This window comes from Diospyros lotus, chromosome 13 (assembly GCF_014633365.1).
Source record: "Diospyros lotus cultivar Yz01 chromosome 13, ASM1463336v1, whole genome shotgun sequence".
NCBI lineage: Eukaryota > Viridiplantae > Streptophyta > Magnoliopsida > Ericales > Ebenaceae > Diospyros > Diospyros lotus.
Window position 1 is genome coordinate 17,870,953 of NC_068350.1, and position 24,816 is coordinate 17,895,768.

The 24,816-nt window shown below is 36.5% G+C and overlaps 2 protein-coding genes across 3 annotated transcripts in view; one reads left to right on the forward strand and one right to left on the reverse strand.

Annotated features, from left to right (window-relative positions):
* Nucleotides 1-143: 143 nt before the first annotated feature.
* On the forward strand, nt 144-3,120 carry LOC127789346 (pyruvate decarboxylase 1). The gene is made up of 6 exons (XM_052318309.1): nt 144-873; nt 953-1,116; nt 1,221-1,871; nt 1,969-2,086; nt 2,310-2,498; nt 2,613-3,120. The coding sequence occupies exons 1-6, from the start codon at nt 346-348 to the stop codon at nt 2,781-2,783; spliced, it is 1,821 nt and encodes a 606-aa protein (XP_052174269.1). The 5' UTR covers nt 144-345; the 3' UTR covers nt 2,784-3,120.
* A 19,529-nt stretch (nt 3,121-22,649) lies between these two features.
* LOC127788689 (transcription factor bHLH140) overlaps nt 22,650-24,816 on the reverse strand; it is a 29,838-nt gene continuing 27,671 nt past the window's right edge. The window contains exon 5 of one of the 2 annotated variants that reach the window (XM_052317261.1): nt 22,650-23,587. In XM_052317261.1, coding sequence (XP_052173221.1) covers nt 23,255-23,587 — 333 coding nt within the window. In that variant the 3' untranslated portion in view covers nt 22,650-23,254. The remainder of the gene's footprint in view (nt 23,588-24,816) is intronic. The other variant, XM_052317260.1, reaches the window with a different exon arrangement.

Consider the following 24,816-nt stretch of genomic DNA (forward strand, 5'->3'; position numbering starts at 1 on the left):
AACATCACGATCAATTAGGGACAACCAAACAGAGACTAGGGCTCTTTTAGGGAATTAAGACAGGGCAGTCTTTACATAAAAAAAAAATGTTTAAATGGAAAAGGGAAAAAGGGAAAGTAACAAAATGCAGCATCGTTTTCACGATTCGTGTTGTCTCCCCCAACCAAGAGCCCGCCCGTTGTTTGTAGCTTTCTTCACCCAAACAGGCCCTTATAAATCTCTCTCCCATTTCTCTCCTCTTTCTCCAACTCTCTCTCTCTCTCTCTCTCGTTGTTCCTTCAATTCTAGCTAAGCCGACCCAATTAGCTGCTAACTGTTCATTTTTGGTGAATTTGGTCGCCATTGATGGATACTAAGATCGGACCAGTCGACACCTGCAAGGCCATCTGCAGCGACGTCGGCTGCCTGCCCCAGAACGGCGGCGTCTGTGCCATCCAGAACACCGCCCCGGTGCCGCTCATCAACTGCGCTGAGTCCACGCTGGGCCGCCACCTGGCGCGCCGTCTCGTGGAGATCGGCGCCAACGACGTCTTCTCGGTCCCCGGCGACTTCAACCTCACGCTGCTCGACCACCTCATCGCCGAGCCGGAGCTCAACCTCGTCGGCTGCTGCAACGAGCTCAACGCAGGCTACGCCGCCGACGGTTATGCCCGCTCACGCGGCGTCGGCGCCTGCGTCGTCACCTTCACCGTCGGTGGCCTCAGCGTCCTCAACGCCATCGCCGGTGCCTACAGCGAGAACCTCCCCGTCATTTGCATCGTCGGCGGCCCCAACTCCAACGACTACGGCACCAACCGGATTCTGCACCATACCATCGGCCTCCCAGATTTCAGCCAAGAGCTCCGCTGCTTCCAGACCGTCACCTGCTTTCAGGTCAGCTCACAGATTACGTATTCCGGTACACGAGTTGATAATATAACCAGTTGATAACATGAGTGGTGGATTGAATCAGGCTGTGGTGAATAACTTGGAAGATGCACACGAACTCATCGATACCGCCATTTCAACCGCACTGAAAGAAAGCAAGCCTGTCTATATAAGTATAAGCTGTAACTTGCCGGGGATTCCTCATCCCACTTTCAGCCGGGAGCCAGTCAAGTTTTCCCTCTCTCCACGGTAAACCTAATTTATAAAGGTTTTGGGGTTAGGATTTAGGATAATGAGTTTTGATGTTCGGATAATCTGTAGAATTTGAATTTTTTTTTTTTTTTGGTGGATAGATTGACTAATCAGATGGGTTTGGAAGCGGCGGTGGAGGCGGCGGCGGAGTTCCTGAACAAGGCAGTGAAGCCCGTGATGGTAGCGGGGCCGAAGCTGCGGGTGGCTAAGGCAGGCGACGCCTTCGTGGAGCTCGCCGAGGCGTGCGGCTACGCGATGGCGGTGATGCCGTCAGCGAAAGGACTCGTCCCGGAGCACTACCCGCGCTTCATCGGCACCTACTGGGGCGCCATCAGCACCGCCTTCTGCGCCGAGATCGTCGAGTCTGCCGATGCCTACCTCTTCGCCGGTCCAATCTTCAATGACTACAGCTCCGTCGGCTACTCACTGCTGCTCAAGAAGGAGAAAGCCATCATCGTCCAGCCGGATCGGGTGGTGATCGCCAACGGCCCGGCGTACGGCTGCATTCTGATGAGGGATTTCTTGAAGGCTCTGGCGAAGCGGCTGAAATGCAACACCACAGCCTACGAGAATTATCACCGGATCTACGTGCCGGAGGGGTGCCCACCGAAGTGCCAGCCGAACGAGCCGCTGAGAGTGAACGTTCTGTTTCAGTATATTCAGAGGATGCTTTCCGGCGACACCGCCGTGATTGCTGAAACAGGGGATTCATGGTTCAATTGCCAAAAGCTGAAGCTGCCGAAGGGATGTGGGTGAGTGGCCGGAAATTGATGGATTATGGGTTTTAGTTAGGGTTTTGATCTTATTATTATAGTATTGTTTTGTAAGATTTGAAATTGGGATTTGCAGATATGAGTTCCAGATGCAGTATGGATCGATTGGTTGGTCGGTGGGTGCCACTCTTGGATACGCCCAGGCTGCCAAGGACAAGCGAGTGATTGCTTGCATTGGCGATGGCAGCTTCCAGGTAACTACTTAACTGTGATTCGGCCGCCTTAATATAGTTTTTGTAGCTCATCGTCATCGACATTTCGAGAACTCTTCTACTTGTTGACACTCAAATTCACACTCACTGGACCCATAAATCCAATAATCAGTAATATGATCTCACATCGAAAGAAAGCACACATTTGGAACCCATTCTTTAATTATCATCGAATAAAGAAGTTTTCCCGGGAAATTGTTGGTAGGTGACGGCGCAGGAAATATCAACAATGCTGAGATGCGGGCAGAGGACCATCATCTTCCTGATAAACAACGGTGGGTACACCATAGAAGTTGAGATTCACGACGGTCCTTACAATGTGATCAAGAACTGGAACTACACCGGCCTCGTGGACGCCATTCACAATGGCGAGGGCAAGTGCTGGACCACAAAGGTACGCAGTCAGTCCCCATTACTTTTTGTATTTTCATTTTTATTTTTTATCTCTTCTCGTAGTAGTATATGGATCCTCCTTGAATAACACATTCTGGACGCACGCCCTGGGCAGGTATGCACCGAGGAAGACTTGGTAGAAGCCATAGAGACGGCAACGGGGGCCAAGAAAGACTGCTTGTGCATCATAGAGGTGATAGTTCACAAGGATGACACGAGCAAAGAGCTGCTTGAATGGGGGTCTAGGGTTTCTGCTGCCAATAGCCGCCCCCCCAATCCTCAGTAAATTGAATAATAATAACAACAATAATAGTAATAATAATATTCTTGATTTGTTACCATGGACGTTGGGGTGGAGGTGGAGATGGAGATGGAGATGGTTGCTGCTGCTGCTGCTGGGTTTTTGTTAATTGTCTTCTTGCGGGCGGGTACCTGCGTGAAGGTTGTAGTGCGTATTTGAGCTCCTTATTATATACATACATATAGAAGAGAGTATGATGGTGTTGCTTTGCTTACTGAGTCTGTATTTTATTTCACCGCTTTCTCAATGTTAAATCAATCTTAATGTATTCGCCCCCTGGGAATTTATGGGTTTATTTTATTGGGGGTGGACTTCACTGGCATCAGGTGTTTCTCATTCCAAGGACTGTTTTAGGGTGGAGTTGGATCACGGACATCTTTTGGCAAAATCAAGGAATTTTAGATTATTGCGCTAATTAATTAATTTATGGGGAAATGTTAATGTTTATAACTAAGCATGTCAAAATTTATTTATTCTATTATTAACGATCGCTTTATAAGACTTATTTATCAAATTTATTTATAAATACGAAATGAAGGAAATTCTAAAAATATGGTCTTAAAAACTATTTCTAATAGTATAACCTCTATACTCTTATAATTTATGTTATACGAAAATACCTCATAAGAGTTATTTTTTTGTTTTGAAAATGTTTTTTATTTTCGTTATAAATTTTATTTATATTTATTTTTTTAAAAAAATATTCATTTCTACCTTTCTATTTTTTATCCAAACATTTTCTATTTTCATATTTTTTGTGTAACATAACTCACCACCTACCACTACTCTTTTATCTCTGCTACTCATAATTGTTGGGTCACCTTTTCCCAACACCAGTGTATAACCTATTAAGGGCAAAAATCACCAATATTATTGCCACAACACAAGCAGTTTTCACTTCATGTTTTGAACCACCCACCCACCCACCCTAGCTAGCTAGCTACATCCCTTCCCCACTTTAGAATTGCATTTTTGAAAGTCAAGACTCATCGTGTGTCACAAACCGAGACGAGACCACATTTTCTCTCAAAAACTCAGCTCACTCTCCCTCTGTTTTCAAGTTCATCTATCATCATCCTACCTCTACTTTTTTACGAGCTACATGATGCCTAATCCCAAAAAATAGCCATGCATTCTGTGTTTTAGATCTATATACTTGGTATTTATAGCAAGGATGATGTAAAACCCAAATGTCCTTGTGCATGTTTAATGGGTATTTTAATGGAACTGGTAGAAAATAATGGGTGTATAGAATATATAATGTATTTTTGTGGTGGAAAATAATGAATTTTATATAATATGGTGATGATGCGGTGGCTGATCACCTTCTTCCGTCTCCTCTAATGTGCCTGTAATGGAGATGTGGACTCGCTCCCTCGGTCAATCTCCGACAATTAAGTCAGATAGGCCCTTTCCGAAAAACCCAGTGAAATTATTTATGCTCTAATTATCAAAAGGTGATTCGATGCCTTACCTTTATGCTCCTCCTTCTTTTATCCTTGTGTTGAGATCAAGATTCCGGGTAAAAATCTTCGGGATCTTTATCCCACTTTTCTTGGAATCTTATCATAAGGATTCCATAATAGTCGCCCTCTCCGAAAAGTTCGAGATAGCTTTCTCCCTTCGTCATTATCGACGAGAGGGTCTTAGGGACTTCCTTACCGAGCATCCTACCAACTGGCATGGTAACACATATCTGCCACGTGTCCTTCGAGATTCAAACAAAATTGCATCTGGAAAATACCCCTTAAGCGAACACGTGGCTTGACTGCTATAGGACGCTTTCCCCGGACATGAGAGTAATTATGGACTCGAGGGTTTTTTCCTCATCATATGGAGATGTATTTTTTAATGGTGTAAATGGTTAAGAAAATTATTTGGGAGAATGATCCATCTCGTTGTCTATGATGAAGTCAGATTATGAATAAATGTAGATGAATATTATTTTTATTAGTTAATAAAATTTGATATGTACAAACAAAATAACAACTTCTAACATTATGCAGTTGTGTGAGGGGACTTTTGATGAACTCCTAACCACAATATACTTAGAAATGTGGGGTTAACTATAATATACCATAAATGTGGGGTTAACTTTGATTATGAGTATGACATCAAAGTGGTGACTAGATTACCTTTGTGGTATGATAGACTGTGAAAGTCTAAGTTATACAGAAACGAAAACGAAAACGTATTTTATACGAAACGAAAATGCGAAAATAAATATTTAAAAAAAAATGTATAAATAAAGTCTGAAATATGAATATAAAACGTTTCAGAAACACGAAACGAGCCGTTTCCATGCAACCTTGATGGAAGTGTTTTTCTCTTATTCATGACGTTGCATCTTTGCACATGCTAATATGCTTTTTTTGTTTTCGATATTATTTTGAGGATGAAAAATTTTTTGTCTTTGGATTTTTAAAATGAAACAAAATCTATATATTTAAAATTTAAAAATAAAAACTTCATTTATTGCCTAAGGATATTTGTTATTCCAAATACTTTGTCAAACAATGTAAATCCTTAGTGGCAAATTCTATATATTGAAAAATATCGTTTTGCCATTTAAGAAACATGCTTTTTAAATCAAATGATTTTGTGTATGAGGTATGTTAAGATTTTTTTTTTTTAAAAAAAAATCAGACACATCATTTAAAATCAAGCGAATTTGTCAACTTTTTCATCCCATCTCTCGAGCATTTTGTGCCTTAGTTGTATGGGCTGAATAAATGTTAAAAAACTGTCGACTTTACTGTGAAAACAGTCCATCGTTTCTAGTCTTTGAGCAAGAATAGTCGACAGTTACTAAAAACTACCGACAAACAATTTTTATGATTTCGGTTATTTGTATGTTAGTTCAAAATCGATTAACAGTAACAGTATAATATTGATTTTCTCTCAAAATTGTTAGGTTGTAAAAAATTTTGATCGTTTGCCAAAAGAAGTTGACATCTTTTTGAAAAATGTTGAAAGTTTTTCAAAGCCAAAAGATTTTTTCAAATGTCTCGATGGAAATAGTTAACCGATTTGAAAAATTGTCAACAATTTTTTCACTGAAAATTTCTAACTACTAGTTTTTGCAGGCATTTAATGCTCTCAACCGCTCCTAGCAATGGTTAATTCAAGCTTAGGAGAAGACTATAAATATAGCCCAAAGATGCATTGAAGAATGTTAATCAACTAGTGCAAGTGTCAAAGCTATATCATTCTTCTTCAATTACACATTTGTTCAAATTTTTCTTTCAAAAGGCTAAAGATATCATTTGCATTATTCTGTTTTAGCCTTTATATCTTCATTTGAAAGACCTTGTGACTGAGAGTTTTATATCTCTCAAATCATCTCTGTGATAAATGATAAACACCCAAGAGGAGGGTGAATTGGGTTCTCAAAAACTTTTTAGAATTAAAGTTTTGAAAGATGAATATAAGAGATTTTGTTGAAAGTTGAAAGTCTTGGTGCTTTAAAGAAAAATGATGCAAGTATGAATTGAATGACAATGAGCTTTGGAAGATCAATTTATATTTTTGAAACTATAAACTTTGAAAACTAGAAATAAAAACTAACTTGCTGAAATAATGATGAAAGTGCTTAAATGAAAATAAAAAAATGTAAATAATGCAGCATACAAAGATTTATAGTGGTTTGACTCAACTAGCATAATCCACTCCCTTGACTATTCATCAAGCACTTTAACAATCCACTATAACTTTTGCAAGGTCAGTTATAATCTCAACTTTTCAAGTGTAGTTGTAATCTCTACTTTTTATAGGCTCAATAGTAACTAAATGCAACTAGTTTTTTAAGACTCAATCGAAACCACTTTCTTTTAAAGCATGAGGTATAACCATTGCCTTTTCAATGAATCAAACACAACCTCAACAAGATAGAAAAAAGATTACAATTTAAAACAACTTTGACTAGCTCTTACAAGATAGAGAACGAATAATAAATTTGGCTTCTCACAAAGGAAAAGAGAGATAAAAAGATTATATAAAAGACAAGCATTCCTTTTCTCTTTTTCTAATTGAAGATGGAAACTTGAAGAATTTCTTTAGCTCAAAGTAATAAAAAGAATTCTTGAACGACAGCCTTATTTTTCATCTTCATCTCATTTTATAGTTGTTGTCAAATAGAAAGATATCTGCAAGGACAACCTTCTTTTTTCATAAAATAAAAATTAGAATATTTAAATATCATGCTAAATGATTAAGAAAAAATTTAGAACCTTTTTGAAGTCTTAACGGTCCAAATTGTGCATTAAAAGCACTTGCAACGGTTAGTTTAACGCTATATTTTTCATCTTTAGTGTAAAAATAATTAACTAATTTTGGTCTATAATTGAGTAAAAAAGCTTATTAGTCAACTAATAGATTTTGATAATCGAGTAACTTTTGACTACACTTTATTATACTTTTCAACTACTTGATTATATATGCACTACATGCTGTCAATCGAGAGATACATAAAATACTCAACTATTATACAATAATAGTCGGTTGTCCATCAACTTACACTCGATTGCACATAAAAAATACTTGATTAAAACCCTCATAATCTCAATCGAAGCAATCATACTTGACTAAGGAAGAGAGATACCCGACTAATACATGACTATACTCGATTATGCTTATCTTCTAGTCAATTACAAAGGTACAACACTCAACTATCACTTTGATCACTCAATTTCATTTGACATAGTTGAACCTTGCAATAAATACTCAATTTAATCTATATATTACTCAACTATCATTCAAACACCTTTATCATAAACATTTAACATTGAACTTAAATATAAAACTCAATTTTCTCATAAACTTAAGCTCAAAATACAAAACACAAGTGTTGTTTGTGAAAGTTGGTTAAAACTAACTTTCCAAATACATCTACTTGGTTACATAGAAATCTTTAGAAGATAGATGAAATATTCTTAAGGCATAAGGATGAGATATTCTTAAGGTACAAGGCTTTGATAACAAGTTGAGAACAATATATATTACTCAACACAAAGCTTATCTTTTCTAGATTCAAATAAAAATCATTCTATTTAGCATACGATATGACATATTCTAAAGAAATACCATTACACAAATAACTATTCATTCATGTATCCAATATACAAACATAAGTTAAATAGTTTACTTTCTACTTAACTAAGACAACACATAATATACTGAGCACACTTGTTAACAACATAACACAACTTTTAACAAAAATGCATCATACATATTCACAATTACTTTATGAAGCATATTCACACGAACTTCATAAGTCAACTAACTCACATTTACTTGATTGAAATTGTAAGAACCCATATTTTCAAAGAGGTTACCACGTAAATTTAAGTAAGTTTAGAATACCGAAAAAAAATTGACTTGATAGCAATTATAGGTACCGAATCGACTGCAGGGAGTGCCCTGGAACCAAGATATTTAAGGAAAATGATACAATTTTTTTGAGCATTTCAAGGCATGATTTATGATATCAGAAGAAATTGGATTCAGAACGATTTTTGGTATAGCAAAAAAACAGCTGCCATTTAGGCTACAAAATCGAATTTTTATAAGCAACTCCCGGGAAGTCAATGGAAGCTTGAGAAGAATTCGGTTTTTCATAAGAAACAACCCTTCAGTTGTTTCAGGAAGAAACGAAAGAGTTTGAGGCGAAAACGAAGATTCGGACCTAAGTGCAATTTTTTGAAATTACTGGAGGGAGGTTGAAATGACATTTTTTCGAAATCTATGATGGTTAAATGGATGTTTTAGGACTTGAAGGTCTTAAGTGCAATAATGAAAAGTTAAGGGGCTAAGTGAAAAGGCTAAAGTGAGAAAAGCCAAAGTTGAGGGGCCAAAATGCAATTTTGAGAAAATTTGTAAACAACCATGGTCGACCAGCACATGGCCAGTCGGTGATGGCCAAAATTAGCCATTGGGAACCCACGAGGGCTGCTCGGGGACCCTTTTGGGTCAAGTCGTGGCCGACGACGGCCACTTGGGTGGCTGAAATTTAAAGAAAATCCGACCATAAAATTGGCCAGTTTGTCGCATGCCTACAAGTGGTATTTTTGGTTGGTTGAGGCCACTTGAAGGTCAATCTAGGGCAAGTATATGCTCTAAGGCTCATGGGTTGGCTGATATCGGGTATTTGAAGCATCGAAGATGCCTATAAAAAGACGTCTATGATGGGCAAAAATTTCAAGAAATAGAGCTTCAAATTGAGGGCTTTATCGAAAAAATTGGGCAAGGAGAATAAGGGGCTTTTGTTTCCCATATCCTAAGGATGGTTTCTAGAAAGTTAGAAGCATTTTGGTGAAGGTTTGATGGTGTTTTTGGCTTCGCTGGAGTTAGGACGCGGGTAGTTGGGCCGAGCCTTTGGCCGAAAAATTGAAGCCCTTCCCGAGCTCCTTTCGAGGCACAAGAAGCACCATGTTGATCGATTGAATGAGAGCTTTCGAGGGGTGGAAGAAACCAGCATCGTTGGCATGGCCGTCGCCGGAGAAGACGATCGGCGCGTGCCGGCCACATGTTGGACCTCACGCGCCACCAGTCGCCCTAAGCGCGTATGGGCACGTGGGTGGTTCAAAAATTTTGCAAAAAATGTAGAAAGATCAAGAAAATTATTTTACTGGGTTTGTGCAAAAGTTTTAAAGTTTTCCTTCCCAATGTCTTAATTTTCGCACCAACCAGCCTCATTTTGGGTGAAAAAGCAGCATCCGGGTAAGTTCAGTAATTTTCCTTTGAAGTTCATAGGATATTATGAATTTTTGTGGAATTAGATTTGAAAAAATAGACCCGAAGGTATTTATTTGAATTTTTAGAAGGGAAAATGGAAGAAAATAGAAAGAAAATGCAAGAAATTATGCAAAAAATAGATTTTAATACTTATTTAAATAAATATGATGATTAGGGTGCTTTGAGACTTAAGTTGAAGTGACTTGTGTAAATATTGAGGTTGGCATGCAAATCGAGACGATGTACGTATTTCAAGGCAAGCGCATGAGTATCGAGGTAGCCCGAGAAGCGTGAGAAGGTAAGTGATATTTCTCAACTAGATTTAGTTTTTATGAAATGCTTGGTTTGTAAGTTATTCGACCCAAAACCTGATTTCACGTAAATGATTAGATCATGTTGTCATGCCTTGATATGAGTATGTCATGTAGATTGCATTTATATGTTTAATTTATGAAATATGCATATGAGCATAATGAGATTCACGGTTATGTTGTATGGGTTTGGGATTAGGTGCTAGCTCCGTTACTTTGCCAAAGGTGCACCCATACACCCCGGTCTGGTAGGGAGACTGGAAAAATGACGGGTAATCTTAAGGTGCAGTCGACCCAAACCTGAGAGTTATAATGTTATGTGCATTGCATACATACATGAGCATTAAATTTTTTATTCCCTTACTTAGATGATTCATCATCTAATTTGGGCTTTGCCCCTGGAATATTCAAACGTTTCAGATGGAGATTGTAGCAGAAACGAGGATGAATGAGGCATGAAATGGCACTTAGCAAAGTGCATGATGAGTTGTATGATGACTTGAAATGTATGTTATGTAGCTCATGTATTTAAGTTCTGCTACTTCAAATTCTGAACGTTTTGAGAAATGATGATGTAGAACCCTATTGAGGGTTAATGTTAGTTAAGAACTTATGTTATGTATTAAGTCATGTTGAGAAATTTATGTTTTTGTGATGTAAGAACTGATTTATGATTTATGTTAAGATGTTAGGTTCGATTCTAGCTTCCGCATTTGATGTTTATGTTGATTTTCTTTCGAGATAAATGTATGTAAATTTTGGGATGGAAAAGAGCAATGATATGGTTTAGTCTTAGTTTTATAGAAAAAATTTATTATCTCAGAATTGTCCTGAGTTTTAACGCGCTCAAAAAATGGGCGTTACAGAAATAAACACATAAAACATATCAAATATAATGAACACAATATATGTTACTCGTATATCACAAAGATGCCCTAACTTGATCAACATGATATCTCATTTATATTTATCAAAACAAGAGCATACATAGGCAAATAAATCATATCTATGATATATATATTCTATAAGCTCTAAAGCATCAAGCACACATATAAGCTTAACAAAGCATATATGAATTTTATCCTATAAATTCTAAGCCATCATAAATATTACTAATGTATACTTCTAAGTAATTCTTAGAATATGAAAATTTTAGATTTCTATTACTCAAATGCAATCAACTTAAACATGAGCAACACTAGGAAGTATTGCATGGAAAGTATACAACATTCAAAAACGTTCAAGAATAATTCCACTTAATTGTATCTTCATTTTTATTCGAGTGATTAATCATTACTCGACTATAAGCCTGAGAGATTGGATTTTCAACAACTTTACCAAATGTTGCTTGACATCAACAATCCTATAACTACTTGAATCAAGACAACCAACATTTAACTAGATGATATCAAATATCATATAGGTAATGTAGACTCAATGAATTAGACCTTAGGATCTCTGCCCAAGTATATACATATTTACTCAAGAGCAAAGATGCTAGATACTCAAAGTTGGGATAAATCGAAGGGAGCTATCATATGCAAGGTGTGTGTATTTATATATGGCAGGTGAACTAAAGCCTTGCAATTATGAGAAATAAGGAAATTTAATTAATAAATATATGTGATATATATATATATATATTTATAGGATTGAAGGGTAAAAAAAAGGCAATTTGGGAGATATTCTTGAGTTTGGCGGTGCAAGCTCCTTTTCTTCTTCTTCCTTTCTACTTCTCTTCTTTTTCTTCTTCCTTGATCATTAAAGTTTCAAGAGGGGATTCAGTAGGCTAGTTGTTGTTTTTCATCATCTTCCTTCCTTCTTTGATTGGCTTCTTCTACTTTGATGGTGGTGGTGGTTGGAATATTGGGTCCTTGGAGAAGCTTTTCTCAAGCTAAAATCAAAAGAGAAGCTAGATAAGGCAAGTTATAACTCATTTCTTAATTCTAAAACCTTGAATCTTGAGATCTTAGTGACTTATTCATGAAAAACTCTCTATTTTGGATAAGAGTTCTTGAAAATGTTGTTTATGTAAAAAGCATTGTCAATTTTCCTTGATTCTTGGTTGATCTTGTTGAAGCCTTTTGAAACTTCAAATAGGGTTTGTATCACCCTATAATTTCTAAGGAATTGTGTTTTTCTTGGTTAGGATCAATAGCAATGCAAGATTTGGTAATCTTGTGTGTATTGGTTGCGGTTCTGTTTTCATTTCTCACATTTCTGTCTTTAAAAAGTCAACTTTTATAGTTTAGGAGTTGACTATAGTATGTAAGGAGTTGACTTTTAAGGCCGAGAGTTGACTTTCCCCAAGCAGAAGTTGACTGTCTAGAAATCAGTTCTTGGCCAAGTCGACTTTACATATCGAGCTCTCGATCAGGTTGGCTAAAGCTATGAAGAAGTTGAATTTCCATTGTCAGGAGTTGACTTCCCAGTTCCAGAAGTCGACTTTCCATTGCCAAGAGTAAACTTTTTGGTCCTGTTAAAATCAAGCTGCTTCTTAAGTGTTTTTCTCTTGATTCCACTTCTTAGGTAAATGTTTTTGGAAGATAAATGTGCATGCATGAGCATGATATAAAGAGCTATTATTGAGCCATGTGAAAGCTAATGATTGGAAAGCATTTCATATGCATGTTTTCATATATTATATTGTATATTCTACTTGTGTGCCAAGGCTTTGTGTTGAGCTAATGGACCTTAAGGTTTGTATGTTGTATATGGGCATAGTCTTTAAGTTGAGCTAACAGGCCTCAAAGACCTCGTGGTGTATGATATGATAAGATTTGGGTTGAGCTAATGGGCCCCAATGATCATATGCTATTTATGGGTATAGGCCTTGGTTTGAACTAAAAGGGCCTTAAGAATCGCTTGATATATATATATATATGTATGTATGTATGAGTTTATGTGGTTTCAAAGATTTGCAAACCTCATTCATTGAGCATATAAGGATGGTGCATGGCATGGGTGCATTTCATATGGCTAACGGTTGGGTATTCCATGAGTATATCTATTGTTGCAATCCTTACTCTTATGCTCTTTTGTTTCATATTATAATTGTTGAGCCTTATGACTCATTCTTGTTTTGCACTTGTTGTTGCCAAAAATACAACAATTAAAATTTTTGAAAGGGGTCCACTCAAGCTTGGTGTCGGGTGAAGTTAGGTTGTCATAAGAAAAGTTGGCTCAAGGGAGTTCACCGTAAGGATTTCGCCACAAGCTCCTTTGCCACAAGGTCTTCGCCACAAGCTCCTTTGCTACTAGCTATTTTGCCACAAGGGCTCGCCACTAGTTATTTTGTCACAAGGTTTCTCCACTTGCTTTTTCGCCACAAAGTCTTCACCACAAGCTCTTTCGCCACAAGGTTTTTAGCTATAAGCTCTTTCTCCACAAGGTTTTGCTTTCATCGTTAGGTCTCACTGCAAGAATTTGGTTTCGCTGCAAGGATTTAAACCTGTTGATGCTCAGAAAATGGGTTAGAAGGCTACCGAAAATCTTCCCCCACGAAGACCCTCCAATGCCTAAGTTAGTATTGTTGGAACGGGAGGTGCTATGGTACACACTAAGAGGGGGGTGAATTGGTATAATTTAAAAATCTTGATAGAACTTGAAAACTTTTTGACCCAATTGAGGTTTTAGTGATTTAAAATATAGAACATATGAAATGACAAATGTAAAGCAAGAAGAATAAATGACACAAAGGATTTATAGTGGTTTGGCTTAAACCAAGCCTAATCCACTACCTTAGCTCCCACTAAGGATTTTAAACCAATTCACTAAAATCTCTTACTTACACAAGTAGGCCCTCTAGCTACACAAGCTAAGAAATACAACCTCCTACTTAAACCAAGTAGGCCCTCTAGCTACACAAGTTAGGAAATACAAGAAGGGTACAATTGGAGAGAATCTAAGAGATGAATCTCTTAGTTACAATGTCTCTCAAAAATGATACAAGGCTTGAATGAAATAATACAAGTTAAAATCAAAGCCTTAAAGAGAGAAAATTAAAGCACAGTTAATATAAATACAAATGTGTGTACGATGTAAGCTCAAATAATTTCCTTTCCTTCCATTAGCCTTCTCTTGATCATCCATGACTTGTATTTATAAGCTTCCCAAAAGATTGAAAAGAAATGTAGCCGTTTGTGACCGTTGGAGATTGAAAAACTAGTCGTTGGAAGCTTCCTGCAAAAGATATAGTCAATAGAACATAAACACATAGTCAACTATTTTTTTTTTATAAAAACTGAAACGATAAATGATAACATGAAAAAGAATATTTTGAATTATAAAATTCTTTAACATTGAAATCTCATAACTTTATTTCATCATCAAAATACAATTATTTTTCATCATCAAAATTATATCAAATGCAAAACATCAATCTCCCCATTTTTGATGATGACAAAACATTTTATGAAATACCCAAAAGTTGGATCAAGATGATTATTTTCGAAAACAGTAAAGATGCAGTCAATATGTTGAAATTTTACTGAAAAAATGGGAGCCCTTTTCAATATCCTGTAGCTGGGTATTTATAGGGTACGATTCTCAAGGATAGTTGGTGCTAACATGTGGAAATTGCTGAGCGGAGCTTAGGTTTCATCGAGAGGGGGAGTTTGCCACAAAGCTGTCGCAAGTTACCTCGCGGCAAGGCTGCTGTAAGTTGCCTCGCGACCAGCCCCTAGTTGCGAGTTGCCTCGCTGCAAGACTACCGCGAGGTTAGCACTCGCGACCTGTCGCGAGATGCCTTGCTGCAAGACTGTAGTGAGCAGTTGCCTCACGGCAAGGCTGGCCCTCACGGCCAGCCCTTGCCGCGAACGAAAAGCCTTTATTTTCTTTCAAAAATATTTCATTTCCCTCCCCCCCCTATTTTTCATAGCACAACAACACTATTCCAAGTAAAGGCAAGGCTAAGGTGGAGGCTGATTCTAGTGGGGTGTGATCTTTTTGGGTTAGATGTGTACAGAGCTCACCTAAATCAAAAGATCTTGGGATGTCAGTTGATTTGCGCCATGCTAATAATTTTGTTTTTGTCATTAGGGCTTGATGTATGTCTTTTGTAAAAGCCTAATGAGACATAAAGAATAATGTTTATTTTTCCTTTAATGGAAAAATGGTTGTAGTCTCCTCTTAGACTTCCTGGTCATAGGGATTCTAGGAGTGGGGTTGCCACACTAATACACATGAAAGCCACGTTGCTTCAAGTTAGAGAATATGTTATACAATCACAACTAATAACAAAATCATTAATCATTTTTTCCATGTAATTTGTTATTAACGTCACATTCAGTACATTATTCAACCAACAACCACCCACATATTTACTGTGAACATCTCATGTTTTGTGGCATGTGACTCACTACTCTTTATTATTAGTATTTCATACTAATCAAAGTAGTAAATGTCTGAACTAGTTCATATTCACTTAATCAAAATCCCCATTTAAGGAAGTTAAGGACTATGAACAATTTAAGACTTTTTGTATTAAAAAATCTCGTCCACATATTCTTAACAACTTAAGAATAAAATATTTAACAAAAAATCTAAGGACTCGTTCACACAAAATTAGAGAGTTATGAATGTAGATACTATACTATTTTATTAACAACAATATGTAAGAGTACATTAAAATGACCTCTTTGATATCATCTAGGTGTAGCATTAAGACATATCACTAACATAAGACTACCAAAATTTTCCACCCATTTAGGGTTGTAAGAAAAAAATAGATACCCAAGAGGGGGAAGAATTGGGTTTCCAAAAACTTTTCTTAATTTTAAAGATTCTTTGGATAAAACAGTTTGGACTTTTCAAAATATGAACACTAATGCTTTGAATATAAGTTTGACAGAAAATAATATGAAATAAGTGTAAAATAAATCCAATACAAGAAGATTGTTCCTTTTAAATTTTAGAAAGCTATTGCTGTGAATATTTAAAACTGATAACAATTTTGCTAAAAGACAACAATATTTGCTGAAAGTAGAATTTAAACTTGCTAAAACAAAAAGAAATGAATAATGCAACATACAAAGAATTTTATAGTAGTTCGACTCAACCAGCCTACTCTACTCCTTTGGCTGCTCACCAAGAATTTTAATAACCCACTATAGTTTTTTGCAGGATCAGGTATAACTTTTACTTTTTAATAACTCAACAATAACTGAAAACAAACAGCTTTTACAAGAAGCAAGTGGAATTTCTTACATTGTACTTTTTAAGGGATCAAACACTAACCTCAATAAAGTAAAAAAAGGTTTTCAATTTAAAACATTTTGAGAAGCTCTTACAAGATTGAGAATGAATAATAAAATTAGTTTCTCACAAAAAAAAAAAAAAGAGAGATAAAGAGAATATGAAAATAAAAACACTTTTTTTTTTCTTGAAATAAGATGAATGCTTTGAGGACACTTTGCTTGAAAATGATTTTAGAAAACTTTAGCTCAAGATCATCATCATCATCTTACTTTTCTTGAAGCTCATCTACCTTTTATAGCCTTTCTTGCTTCATAATCATTAGTCTTCTTGCCCATTGGGTAAAACTTGAAATATAATTAAGATGTATTCCATTCTATTGGATCCCAATGGTTAGATATTTAATTTATATTTAAATAATGTTTTGAAGGCCTTTTTGTATTAGTTAGAATCGAATCTAACACTTTTTTTTATGTCTGTAATAGTTAGTTTAACGGCTATAATTTTCAACTTCAGTACAACATTATTTTATTATTTTTGTTCTTTACTCGAGTAAACATAGTTTCTAATCAAGTATTTTTTTTGATTGCACTCAATTATTTTTAACGCATACTCAATTATTTTTGTTTGCACAACTTGTAGAGACATGAATAAAATACTCGATTATCACTCAAATATAGTCGATTATACATCAACTTTTACTTGATTATAAATGAAAAATACTCGATTATATGAGAATAATACTCAAATATAAATTTGATCACTCAACTACTTTTGATCTAGTCAAAACTTACAATAAATACTCAATTATGAGAGAATAATACTCGACTATTTTTAGCACAAACTCGAGTGAATTAGAATTTAAATCAATTAAATGTAAACACTTACTCGATTACAAAATATTTGTAATAGATTACACTTTCTCAACAGAAACTTGAAATAAATACTCAATTCCAACTAAGATTTTAATTGATTCAACTCGATTACATATTCATACAATCAACTACTTACAAAAACCAAAGATATGTCAAAATACTAGAGAGTTTATACTCGATTACTACCCTAAATTTACTCGAGTATACAAATATATTTACTCAATTACGAAACTTAGTGCTCAATTACTTTTGTTGTACTAGAGACTTACATAATCTACTAGAGTACAACAAAGTATTTAGTCAAGTACAAACTCTTACATACTCGAATAGAACTAAGATCATACTCGATTAAATAGATGAAGATATAGACTAAAATACCTAGATCAATAGATTACTTGAGTAACATAGAATATTTACTCTATTAATATTCAAACATACTCAATTTATTCTATGACTTACTCGATTAAAATTCTATCAAAAAACATCTTTGACATATTGTTTTTGAATATCGTCAAAACAATTTTCTCTTATCAACACCATCTAAATAAGAAACATAAACATTAAGTTTAAATATAAAATACAAGTGTTGTTTGTGAAAGTTGGTTAAAACTAACTTTCCAATTACATTCACTTAGTTACTTAAAAAGACTTAAAAGACCAAGATAATGAGTTTCACTAGATTCTTAAAGAACTCAACTAAAAATATTCCTTTCTAAATGTACACACACACACATGAAAATAACTTACTTGCTATTTGATTGAGACAAAACATATAGAATATTGCAAATATGTTGACCACAATATATGCTACTCAACTTAGAAGAATTCATTATAAAGACTTAGACAAAATTTATACTTATTCATCAAATAACTGCATATAACAACAAACATAGTAATATGATTTTTTAATAATTCTTATCAAAGCAAGAACACATATAAGTCGAATGGCTTACCTATCATTCGACTGAAACAAAGCATATATGATAAGCTTTGAACCATCATACACATACTACTAATGCATATTTTGAGTGATTCTTGAACGATAGAAACTTTGGAATATTATTACTCAAATGCATTGAAGCAGCACTTGAAAGTATTGCTTGAAAAACATCCAGCATTCAAATACTTTCAAATACTTGAATGGTTTTTCTTATCAAACAACACATATTCAACTTTGTAAGTTCTTCAAGAGTTCTTCCATTAAATTTTAGAACTTGAGAACTTTAGGGATTTGATATCAAATAGGCAATCTAAGATCATTGAATCAAAACTCAAGAACCATCTTATGAGTATATGATCATTTACAACACTTTGAATCACAACATAAATATTGATCACTTAGGACAACAAACTTAATCCTAAGATTACCTTAAGAATCATAAGATACCTAAGATTACCATAAGATACTTGTTAAGCTCAAGGGTTAGTAAATAAAATTTTGACGATAACAAAAATAGTTTTATCAAATAAATACTTTTTATTAGTCTCGTGATATAATAGTCTTGTTTCTCTTGTCTATATATCTTAAGTCGATTGATGATTTATCCCAAGTTAATTGAAGTGAGGCAGAATGATTGTATCTCGTTGTATATCGCTTAAGTCGATTGAAGTTTATCTTCAGTCGACCTAAGTTGGTTAGAATGTTTGTCCTGTGTCTTAAGTCGACTAAAGTTGATCTTTGATCGACTTAAGTTGGCCATAATGTTTAGCTTTTGTCTTAAGTCGATCGATCCTTAACTGAAGTTATGAATAAGATTGTTGGACGAGTTCAGTCGACCGAAGTCGCGTGTTCGGTCAACCAAAGTTTAATGATCGTTTTTTCTTTGTATTATTTTTTGCATCTCTTTTTGTTGCTTGCCCATGGATAGTTTCTTATATAGGCTGTCACATTCTTCCTCATTTTTTGGCTTATTTTCATCTTGCTTTGAATTAAAGGTAGGTTGTCTTTAGACATATCTCTTTGTTTTAATCCCTTTGTCGCAAGGTGCTTATGTTTGATTTTTCATCTCTTGATAAACATATTTTGCTCACGGGTTGTTGGTTGACATGTCTCCTTGTTTTATTCCTTGTTATTTGTAAACATCATAATTTTTTTTTTTGAATTTCAAACTTCATATTATCCATTTCTATAACAACTAGTTTTTAGCAGATATACATATATATATATATAAGGTATGTATGAAGGATGCAAGTTGAGAATAAACTTGATAGAGCATTCAAATAAGAGTGAGAAGACTCAAAATTAGAGATGGCAAACAGGCTGGGCCGAGCCGGACCGGCCCGCCACCAAGTGGCTCACTTAAAAACGGGCCAGCAGATTGTTGGCCCTAGCCCGGCCCTACACGGGCCTGTAGGCCAAGCGGGCCCAACGGGCCAAACGGGGCGCGGGCGAGCGAGGGCGAGGGCGAGAGCAAGGGGCGCGGGCAAGGGCGACGGCGACGGCGAGCGAGCGGCGCGGGCGAGGGCGAGGGCGAGACAGGGCGAGAGCGAGGGCGAGACAGAGGGCGAGCGAGGGCGAGAGCGAGGGGTGCGGGCGAGGGCGACGGCGACTGCGAGTGAGGGCGAGAGCGAGGGGCGAGGGTGACAGAGGGCGAGGGCGAGGCAGAGGGTGAGAGGCGAGGTTGAAGGGGGGTTTGTGGTCGATTAGCGGGTCGGGCCAAATCGGCCCGGCCTTAAATGGGCTAGCAAAATGCTGGCCCTAGCCCGATCCCGGGCTGGGCCCCAACGGACCAGCCTGTCGGGCCGGGCCCATTTTGCCATCTCTACTCAAAATGCTAGAAGTATACTGGCTAGTGAAACTCTCAACTGTTGGTTACTTATTTGTAATTATCTCTTATTGTAAGTTTGTTCTTTTTACTCACTTATTGTGTGAGGGGTTTTATTTGCTAGCAGTGTGCTAGTGGTTCTTGCTTATACAAGAGATTGTTTGTTGGTTCTATCTCCAATTAAAAGCTAGTGTTAATTTTACATAGTGAAACCTCAAGTTAAGTATTGAGAGTCTTACACTAAGTCTTGAGAGAGATGATCTCCTTAGAGATGAATCTCTAGAAATATTCTCTTGTTTTCTATGGTTGTTTGATTTTATTGTGTTTTATCTATATTGCAATTACTTCGTATTAAGATCACAAATTCAATGGTTTTCAACAACAGTTAAAATTAATATTTTTCGAAAATCTCAATTCACCCTCATCTTGGGTATTTTTCTGAGCAACAATACTTACGCAAGATGGATATTTGAAATATCTCTTGAAGTTCTAAAACAACCTATTAACATATTAAGCATATTGATAGATAACACAAATAATCTTAAAACATATTAATGTATTTAGGTTATCAACAAAACCTTAACATATTCTTAGGAAATATGAGAATTTAACATATCATTAAAGATAGAATAATTTCCTCATATATACAACTTTTGGATAAGTCTATGAGAACATAACATATCAAGATTTCTTAAGTTTATTCTCAAAGCATTCTTAACATGGCCTGCATTAAAGTTTTGCATAAAATAATTATCATCAAAACATTCAAGAGAAAACTCAACAATGGTGACTCTGGAGGGACTCAGACTGAAGTATTTGAAGATAGTAAAAATATGGTGGGTCAAGAGAAGGTGCAAACCTGCCTCCAGGGCATGCTCATACACTACCCAACTATTTACTGGGGCTTGATGGTTTAGGAGGCTATTGGACATAATATATTCATAACCATTGGTGGGAAGATTAAGTTTCTAATAAGGCTCTCTATCCACATTATCGAGTGCGAAATGGTCCTCGATCAAGTCATTGGGAAGATCCTAGGACTCCACGTCCTTAGGAACCTCAACCTCAAGTTTGATTGGGTAGGAGGAAGCCTTAACATGCCTTGCTACCTGCACATAAGACCTCAGTACATGCCTAGCCCTACTCGATTCTACGCTACTAGAGCTGGAGCTATTACTACTGTTGCGCGGACTAGACATTGAGACACTTAGTGTTTGATTTTGGGAATCACTAGCCAAAAGATACAGCTACTAGGGAGGTAAGATAATGTCGGAAGTAAAACTAGCCACAAGAAATTGAGCAAGAAGGATCGAACAAGGAGACACCGAGCACTTTATCTAAAATTGAAGGTCTGTAGAGAAAAGAATGAATGAAGCTGAAAGAATGAGACTAAGAATTTAAAGTTCAAGGAGGAACGGGAACCAACATATAGCCTCTTCCATTTCCTCCCGGTATAATGATGTGGTAAAATCTGGAGCCTCCATCCTGGCACCTCACTTACTTGTAGCTCCTTTACCCAATCTTTGGCAAGTCTAGCCAAGAGGAGTCATGGGCAAGTGGTGAAAGAGGTCCTTTATTTACCTCTTTCTGTAACAAACCAATCATGGAAAGACACATAGTCTCCATCGAAAGCTGCCATGTGTCATAATCTCCCTGACTACTAGAATAGTAACCTCCCAAATGATTTGAGAATTGCAGGTCGAGCACCCCCAGAAGCTATACCTATAAATCATGGAGGAAATCTCGCTGGAAATTATGCTTGGTTCATCCAAGGTCGGGTTATATAAACCCTAGTCATTTAGGAAAGTACCCAGGTTCATATACTAACTCTCTCGTTACTTTGATTAAGTGCTCGCTCTCCGAGTATTGAACACTCACTTAACCATTGGAGTCTATTCTAGGAGATGATAGAACCATAGCTAGACTAGGGTTTCGCACTAGTTAAATAAAGATGAAGTCAACTAATCAGGCTTTTTTTCCTTTCATGAAAGAAAAAACAATATAAATACAAGTGTGTATATATATAGAAACATGATGTATATGTAAATCACATAACTTGTCGCACATATATGTACCTTCAATCGTGTATCAAACAAAATTGATGCAACCTTAATCCATGTCAGTGCTTTACATGGGAAATTTGGCTGGAGCTAACTTTGGGTCGTCGAAAAGCTGTTGTTTGTTCTTTCTTGTAGGCTTATGTTTTCTAAGGCTTGGATTAAGGAAAACAATAAGAAAGCTTGATTATAATAAACTCCCGCAAGCAATACTACGTTGTTTGGTAAAACTTAATCGCTTCTAGTGAAGGAGGCTATTTGGAAAGCCATTTTTCCTTGTAGTTGTTCATTTTTGCCATACGACGTCATTTAGTATATAAGCCATTCATGGTACACTTGAATGACCATAAACGACTTTGAACTCCTATTGAGGAGGGATAGTAACAAAGGCATTGGTGGTACTACAGTTTGTCAGGGTAAAAATCTAGGCAACGTAATAGGTGATATGATAATAAGAGTTCTATTTTTTTTTTTTAGCTTCCAAAATATAGCTCAAGTGACAAACAAGTGATACGCTAGAATTATTATTAATAGATCATAAATTCGATACTCAATCTAAACAAGGATCAAAAACCCACGAGGATCAAAAATCCACCAAATCCCAGCATGTAAACTATCATTCCAATTTCACAGTTTCCATAGCAACACAAATTTCATCACAACACACACAGAAGATTAGCAACTATTGCAGTTACTAATTTGATTTCAAATTAAATTATCTTTTAAACGTGTATTAAGTAAATTTATTAAAGATAAATAAAAAAAACTCACTAAATATACACCCATCAACACGTACCAGATACATCCATCGAAACTGGGGCTGCCAAGTTTGAGATAAGTTCAATTTACGCCTAAATAAATGGATTTTTAAGCTCAAACACTCATGGAAAGGAACAATCACTAAATATATAAGTAAAGAATCAGGAAGATTCTCAAGTACGAAGGCATCATTTCTGCTTAGAGTCAACATTTACATAGAGAATCTAAGTAAATATGACTGTCGAACCAATTGTGTGATTAGGCAAATCAGACAGTGCTCTCAAAACTATTTTGGGTTTAATTCTATTGCTTGGACAGCAAGTATACAGAAATTTTAAAACACAAGAGAATAAAAATGTCAAATTATGATTCATTATCAAAAATCATTCTTTTACATACTGAGTTGCACAGTTAAATCGTGAGGCAAACGCCCCACAGTTAGCAGTTTCATACCTACTTTCCCAGAAAGCTAGAATTTAGGCATCTCTGCTTCCTTTTTCCTTTCTTTTCAGCTCTTTGAACTTCAAGTGTAAAAAATTCCTGCTGCTTGAGTGAGCGGAAAAGGAATGAGAGCAGAGCAGAGCTTCGCACAAAATCTCTTTTCTTGATTGGAATATGGCATATACAACCTAGCAATGCCCTCTCATGTTCCATCGATACGTTATGCATCTCATGCTCCAATGGCAGCTTATGGCAGAACTTGCAAGGATTTCAAGAATTACAGGCCAGCATCAGTGGGAGCCAAAAACCTTCAATGGGCGCCTATTGAGCGGTGCCATCTTTCTCCAGGACAAGCACTAGACGACCATTTTGGAGCAGAGGTGCGGGAAAGGGGGCTTGACACTGGGCTATATGAGATTTAAGGCGGGGTATGTTGGGGTGTGCACTTCGACACCGGTGGCAGCGCAACTCCATCGTCAAGAGCCTATCATCTTCCAAGGTGACTTGTCCATGCTTATCGATTTCCTCCATCACATCCACCGAGTCACGGAAGAAAGGAGAATTGAATGAATTCCAGTGCTTCTTATTCCTCAGATATTCAGAATTGAAGTCCTGACTAATTACATGAAGGTGCAATTGCCGCATTGATGGGCACTGCAACAAAAGAAAGTCATGAATCTACTAGAACGATAAAAACAGGAGTGTGAATTTTTCCAGCCACCATAATCTAGTTACCTTTATGCTTTACTCATATAATTATTGTATATAATTATTTTTATATCCTCACTCATTATTGTAGAGTCACAATGCAAAGTATACCTTATCTTTCTAACTCAACTTTGGAGACTATATACCTATTAGTAAAGTTTGTTTTCACCTACTCAGGGTGTTTCTTTTGACCTATTTTAAGTCGAGAAGGCTGTTTATTTAATTTTAAAATGTAATGTTTAATTTATTTTGAATTTATACTTTAAAATAAAAATAACACATAGTCGTTTGGTTGCATATGAACGAATTACTCAACAAAATGTTGTACCATGCATTATTAGCAATATGGAATCTCATGAGCATATATTATATAATAGGGAAAATTACACTTCGTACCCTTGGGGTATGGCATAATAACAAAAGCGCCCTTGAGGTATGAGAAATTGCAGCAACTACCCTATGCAAATCTGTTGCGATTTTCCCTTGCCATTAAATAACCACCATTAAAATTTCTTAAATACCCTAGTCTTCTTCCTCTCTATCTCAATCAATCAATTCTCTCTTATCTCACCATCTTTCTCACAGCTCCCATGGTTGACAAACCCACTGGGTCTCTCTCTCTCACTATATATACATATCTTCCTATGCATTCTGGAAAGGTCTAGAATGATGGGGCTCAATTAGTGAATAGAGAGATACCAAGAGGAGCTTTGGTATTTGACTAATTAGACGGAAAAATAGAGAAGGAAAGTCAGAGATGGAGAAAGAATTGAGAGAAATGTAGAAAGAGAATTTGGAAGGAGGGGGGGGAAGGGGGCAAGTGTGGTTCCATAGTGGCACCCAATCTTGTTGAAGGAGACGACGAACAGTGGTGAAGGCAATTGGCAGTGTTTGCCAGCAACAAAGAGAAATAGGGGAAATGAGATGAAGGGAGATGGGGGAAACACGATGGTTTGTCGATGGCCCTTAGTCATAAATTGGTGGGAGAGAGACGATGATTCACACTTCATAGTGAGTGACATCGGGCACGAATGGCGGCCGAATGTAACCATATGGGGAAAGAGATGGTTGCTAGTCTCAAAGAAAGAGAAAGAAAGAGTGAGGGATAAATCTGAAGATAATTCTGAAGATAGAGAGATCAAAATGATGTAGGTGACTGGGGGAGAGGACATTGA